Here is a 7,115-nt window from a genome sequence, read left to right as displayed (position 1 = left end):
AATTGAAATATAGTACAACCAATATTAGCAACTTAACATGATACTTTTTGATCTTATGTTTATTTCTCCCTCAAGGTAATACGTTTCCATCTTAGTTACACCTAGAATGCACTACATGTGTAAACCTTTAGCTGTGACTAATATAGAATATATGTGCTTCAAATCAACGTATGAAAAAAAGTCTATGCATTAATGAGAAAAGGAAAAAGTCAATCAAAACCCTAAACTTAGATGAAAGGATAACCAACATCCTTGCATTATTCATGCCCACCTCATGTACACCGCCTGTCAAAACATCCTTGTAGTGTGCAAGTTCACATTGTACAGTTTTACGCTTACAAATTTACGTGGCAGCAGTCATATAGGTTGTACAACAATGCACCTCTCACCTTGCTAGTAAGGCGTGCATAGGGTTATCCAATATGGTTTTTTAATATAAAATTTTCAAAATATTAATAATAATGTGATATCAATTTTTTTAATTTTTAATATTCAAAGTTTTTATATTAAAAATTAAAATTTAGTTCGAACTTGTATAATATAGTTTTGTTCTTAACGTAGATGCAAACTCAGAGTTCCCCACGAACATGCGAGTGTAAGAAGTACGCCTTCGTATAAAAAAATTCTTGCGAATGAACACACGTGAGGCCATAATTAATCTAAATTTTAGAACTCCATGTGTAAAGTAAAGTTGTAACACATTCATTAATCCATTTTGTCCATGTTGACATCTGAACAATGTTGCCAAAGAAATTATAAATATTTTCTTACAAATATGTGAAGGATGCAAAACATTGTGGGGGTTAATTTTGCTAAGAAATTTGTGTTTCTTTCTGGTCCAGGTCCAGGATTTAATGAGATGGAATGGCGACGATGCTAATCCGAAAAACTTGTGTATTTTTATCAGAGCCCTTTATTCTAGAAATTTGTGCTGGAAGAACATAGAGAAGTAACGTTGGTGTATTTACAAGCCCAGAAGAAATGGGCTTCTATAAAAATGAGAAAAAGGATATGATGAGTGGGTTTAGATATACAAGCATTCAATCCTTCGCTTCCCTGGTTTATCTTCCCTGGTTTATTATACATAACTAAATGTATGATAAACATTATATAAAGAAACCTTGCACTGTCACTTGGAATAGCTGAAAGAACATTCAGTAATGATTAATGCATGAGCGAATGACATTAGCCAGTTTCCAGCAGAAAAGGGCTTATATAAAAATGAGAAGGATATGATAAGTGGATTTAGATATACAATTTCTCGCTTACCTGCTTTCTTATACATAACTAAATGTATGATAAACATTATATAAAAGAACCTTGGTGATTCGGCTTGCACTGTCATTTGGAATAGCTGAAAGAACATTCAGAACTGACTAATGCATGACTGAATGACATTAGCCAGTTTCATCATCCTCCACTGATTGGAGGAATAAGAGCAAGCTCATCTCCATCTTTCACAAGAGTAGAATCAGTCACGTACATCTCATTTAGGGCCACTGCCATGCAGTCATATATTTCTTTTAGGCTTGGAAGTTCCACTAGAAGATTCTTAATACAGTCCAAAGTGGTTGAACCTTCTTCCATGAACAAAAGCTTCTCGGAAACACCAGCTAGATCACGGGCCCTGGCAAAGAATAGTACTTTCACTTTCACATTTTTCTCTTCATTAGGGTCTTTGACTACTTCCTTACTTTCTGTATCACATTTTTTAATTCCTCCATCCATGACAGGATACTCTGCAAGCAAATTGAACATTTGTGTTAACATGGAGCATTGGCAATGTAATAGATTTGGATGATTTAAATGTAAATGCAGGAAAATTTTGACACAATTAGTTGAAAGTTGTATGCAGAGATTCATGTCAAGGACAATGACAGAATTTGCAGCTATGTTGCGGTAAAAAGTCCAGGTTACAAGCCTTTGCATCGAGATGATTATTCCTACATAATGCAAGTCATATTTTCAAAGAAATCAAGGATGTGATCTACACAAATACGAGTCCCAAAAACAGGAATAATGCTCCAAATTCCGATTTTTTGGGCTGGTCGATTTAACCTGCCAACTTTCTGGCAACTTTTCACTGTTGAAAAAGTCGGGATTAAATCGTAGAAGTCGCGATTTATTTGGGAGTCGACCCAAAAAGTCGAAGAGCCTGCCCAGGGTGCTGATAAGTGGAGGAAAAGGCAAAAAAAAAAAAAAACCCTCATTTTCACTCTTCTTGCTACCATTCGTCCCTGTGGAGAGAAGAGGTGTTTGCCATTGCCCAGGGGGAGGAAGTTTGCTAGTTTTGTGGTGTGGATTTGGAGATTTGTCCACTGCTCAACAGAAAGATTCAAGGTGCCGACTTGCTGCTGTCAAGTATGTATTTTAATTTCTCTCTTAGTCTTTGTTACACAAATGGCTTCTTAAATCTTTCTATAATTCTATTAGTTTGTTTTTATCTTATTTTTGCTTAGAATTTTGAATCAAAACATCGTTTAAAATCTAGATTGAATCAAAACTTCAACTTTCAACTTTCAAGAAGCAAAGGCCAAAAATTTAAACCCTTGTTTAGTGAATCTGAGTGTGTTCAAGTGAGTGAGAAGAGGCATTTAAAATTTAAAATCAACAATCACATTTGTGTTTGCTTCTTATGTGATGGGCAATTTTTAATTTTTTTCAAAAACAAATTGTGCCCAAGTTCAAATTCAAGTTCAAATGTCAAAGTTTCAAACAAAATGCCAAGGCTTTTGGACCCTATGTGGGAATATGATGACCCTGATACTATACCCGAATCTAGGGGGTCAATAGAATGTATTTGACTTGCAAGTTGTGTGGCAAGCATATGTTAAGGGGTGTCAACAGATTAAAATTCCATTTGGGGCAAATTCATGGGCAAAATATAGAACTTTGCCCAAATCCATCTCCAGAAATCATCTAGCAGGGCATTAAATCGTTGATGGATAAAGAGGAGGGCAAAGACACCAAGGCAGCACTAAAAAGCCAACTTGTAGGGGCCTCAAGGGTGGGGGAAGTGAGAGTGATTCATGCTCATCACCTTCCACACCCACATGTCCTAACCCCTCAGCTTTCTCATCTTCTTTTATTCATAGAACCACACCTAGTGCACAACCTGGCATCAAATTGGCACTTAAAAAAAGGAAAAGGCAGACGCTGACAAGTTGGTCAGTGAGTGTCTTCTATGGAGTGATGTTCCTTTCAACATTGCCAAGACAAACCCATTCTACCAACCTATGTTTGATGTTGTTGTTGTCATTGGCCCGGGGTACAAAGCCCCTACCTTCGCAGAGTTGAGAGGGCCTCTTCTTCAAGATGAAAACACTGATTGCACTACTAGATTGGAGGAGTTTAGGGCATCATGGAAACACGCTAGATGCACAGTCATGTCAAATTGTTGCACTGACCAAAAGGGTAGGACCTTTCTGAACTTCTTGGTTAGTTGTCCTAAGGGGACAATGTTTATGAAATATGTTGATGCATCTGCACACATTAAAGATGCACGTTTATTATGTGAGTTGTTGGACATCTTCATTTAGGAAGTGGGCCCACAAAAATTTTTCCAAGTCATAACGAATAACGCTACAAATTATATTGCAGTTGGCAGGTTGCTTATGGAGAGGTATCCTAACTTGTTTTGGACACCTTGTGTTGTTCATTGTATTGACTTGATGTTGGAGGATATAGGTAAGATTCCTCTTGTGAGAGATATTGTTGAATCATCCAGGAGCATAACAAAATTTATATATAATCATGCATCTGTGCTTAGCTTGATGAGAAGATTCACCAACAATAAAGAGTTGGTGTGTCCTGCCATTACACGATTTGCCACTATTTTCATATCTCTTCAATCTCTGTTGAATTCTATGTGGGATGTGAAGAGCATATTTTTTTCACAAGATTGGTATGCTTTATCTACTAGCCGCATGTTGAAGAATCTAAGGCAAGCATAATTATAATGATTCTTTGTTACATGATAGCAATTTGTGAAGCATTTAAATATTTTTTCTTAGCTTGATGTTTACTTCATTATTAGCATGTGTATGTTAACTTCATCAAACTGCTATCAAAACAAAAGAGATGAGAACACAAATGTTTTAGCTTTCTGCCAGGGCCAAAACCTCTCCCTCTTGGAGAGGAAAACCCATGCGTAAATTCTTCTTATAGAGATTCCATTGACGAATACCAAGACCATGACCCTTGACACACTTTGCCTCTCCAAGACCAAGATATCAATCCTCCTTTCCGTCGCTGCTGAGATCCTCCTCATTGTTGCACCATTGAAGCCATCACTACTAAGATCTTCATTGTTGCTTCATATCAACGTGATCCATTCACTGTGATCTCTATGCTTTCATTGATGCACTGAGACAATCATTACATTATGTCAATGAGCTCTTCATTGAAGTCATCATCATGATGATTGTTGCAATATATCTTTGTCATCATTGTATATTTGCTGAGACAGTGATTCTCATTACTACTTCATCATGTAACCCTTGTCACTGTTATGATGCTGAGACTACATCATTCCTTTATCATTGGTATGTTGGGACTAGAGTACAACTTCTTCTTGTTATACATAGACTACAATACTGCTCAAGACACATAGATCCGAGTCTTACTGTAATGCATTCATTACCGAGACTGTATGCTATCTACTATAGGAATACCATCCTTGATCTCTGTGTCCTTCTCCGAGATTCATCTATATACTGTGTCTTCATTCATAGAGTGATCATCAAGTGGGTGACTGCGTTTAGAGTTCCTTCCTATTAAGCCGAGACCACAGAGATGCTAGAGTTGTGCTATGTCACACAAAAATTGACTGTACCCAAACAATATGATAAACCTTGTAGAGTGGATATGCTCCTATACTCACACGAAAGAATGCGAGATACCTCCTTCAGATCATAGGTATGTTGAGACTCTACTTCACTGTGATGACGTTATTCATTGCTCCTTGCATCGAGGTTGTGACTGCACCTAAACCCAAACTATGTGCAGTCAAACCCTACTGCGGCTTCTTCTTTATCACTGTGGCTACCCTCTACTGCGGCTCCTCTTCTCCTTGACTGCGGCTCCATGCCTTGAATGCAGGTTCAGCTCCTCATGACTGCAACTACATATCTTGACTGCGGCTACTACGGCTTCATTACTCGAAATTTCAGAGAGGTAGAAGTGCAAAGAACTGTTCTTTTGAGCTAACCCTTCGTGGGTATTTATAGTGGTTAGCCTCCTAAATTGAGCTGACCTACATCCATGAACCAATGGGTCTTTTTATCAAGTCGACATAACATTCATTTATTCATTTAATTCATTTATTTGGAGCCGACCTGATCATTTCTTTATCGCTTTGCTTGCAGACTTCAAAAGACTTGATTTGAGGCATATATCTTGGTCTTGGAGGGTTGTTACACTTGTTGAAGACTTGTCTACATGACATGACTCTTTGACATATAAAATAAATCCTAAAGACATCAAGAAGTCTTTTACCTAGTGACACTTCTTGCTCACGAAACCCATGTAGCAAGATTACAAAAATAATTTATTTTCTTTTAATAATTACATCAAATACAAAGATCATGTCATTATGAAGGCCGAACCTAGTTACACTTTATTCAACACTCCCTCTTAACTAGGGAGGTATTCATAATGGTACTTGGTCATTCTTAATCTGAAGAATTTCTCATAAGAAGAATCGGATTTGCAGTCCATCTGTTATAGCATCATTTCAACCTACACTGTTTCTATTTAGCCATTCCTTGACTAACAACTCTATCTCTCACTTAGATCAGAGCACATAATGTTGGCGAGACCAATCACTGATAGACACGCATCATCATTGTCTCTCTTAGGGTCATACCCACCCGGGTGTTCTTCGAGTATGCCCTACTAGGACTATTCTCATCTTGGGTTCCTAACCCTCGAGAATATTGGTCCTCTTGCCCACTCTTGTCTTGAATGCCCTACCACATCCTCAAAGAGTGTCGGATGCCACATAATTACACAATCCTCCATTCTTTCTTCCAAACTGAAGACAAGAATGTCATGTCTAACTCTCCCTATTAACTAGGGACGAGATCCAAGTTTCTCTTTACTCAGAAACTTGCTCAAGTTCCTTTGCTCATAGGAACTTCCCAAAGCTCCCTCTTACCCAGGGACTCTATCATCAATGCTTTATAGGGTCTTCTAGTTGACTGATGATTCAAGACTTCGATGTCATCAATTTCTTCACATGTAGGGTCATCCATCCATCACTTTCCTCTGTCATGTCATTCCTTCTTTCCCAGAAAGTATCTGCGTTGGCTTCATATCTGGGGCTTCCTTCATAAGCTCATTTGTCTTCACTCTTCTTCAACAGTGATTGCTCTGGATCACAGGGTACATAGTTGTGACATCCTTCACAACTCTCCTTTCCTTGATCCTACACACATACCCAGACTTTTCCAAGAGGTCAGACACCAAAACAAATCACATATTACCTTTTGGTGTGGCTTTTTCGAGTGACATCTTCTTGTAGGTATCAATCATCCTGCATTCATGTTCACACATCTCCCAATGATATCTGTTGTCAAGGGTCCTCATCTGTTCATACTTCCATCAAAGTCTTCACATCATTCCGGGAGTTTTCCTGGTCAAATCTTCCTGATCCTCTGGATGTTGACTGCCTTTGTCATGGTTGCATGTTTCACGATCTCTTCCATCCTCATGTCTTCCATTCCCAGGAACTCTCATAGTTCTTCAATGGTCATCAACTACATTATGAGGACATATTATGTTGATTTCATCTAGTCTGATTTATGTCTTTCTGCATCCTTTCAGAGGAGGAGATCTATTCCCTTTTTGATCATGTTTGATATATTTTATTTGCAACCACATATCATGACATTACAATATCAAATGCAAATACAAATACACTCATACATACCTTATTTTCCTTCCGGTATTTTCCTGCAGCGTCCTTGATTGAAAAGATCTTCAATCCCTTGGTCTGCGCCATTCTTCATGTCATTGAACCACCAACTCATGAGTTACAAGAGTTGGAATTTCTGACGAAACATTTGCTGCCTGTCTGGACTAGGAGATCCTCCGCAAAGATCTCTATCAGAGAT

General features: G+C 38.1%; 1 protein-coding gene across 3 annotated transcripts in view; it reads right to left on the bottom strand.

Moving 5' to 3' along the window:
* Window positions 1-1,085: 1,085 nt before the first annotated feature.
* The window catches only part of CNX7 (co-factor for nitrate, reductase and xanthine dehydrogenase 7), an 80,860-nt gene continuing 74,830 nt past the window's right edge, over window positions 1,086-7,115 (bottom strand). For 2 of the 3 annotated variants that reach the window (XM_089415959.1, XM_089415960.1), the window contains exon 3: window positions 1,086-1,739. In XM_089415959.1, the coding sequence (XP_089272085.1) occupies window positions 1,411-1,728 (318 nt within the window). In that variant the 5' untranslated portion in view covers window positions 1,729-1,739 and the 3' untranslated portion in view covers window positions 1,086-1,410. The remainder of the gene's footprint in view (window positions 1,740-7,115) is intronic. The other variant, XM_089415958.1, reaches the window with a different exon arrangement.

Source organism: Pinus tabuliformis, chromosome 3_2 (assembly GCF_031772625.1).
Source record: "Pinus tabuliformis cultivar Carrire ecotype Pingquan chromosome 3_2, CPIR1, whole genome shotgun sequence".
NCBI classification, from domain to species: Eukaryota; Viridiplantae; Streptophyta; class Pinopsida; order Pinales; family Pinaceae; genus Pinus; species Pinus tabuliformis.
This window is presented reverse-complemented; position numbering and strand designations above follow the sequence as displayed.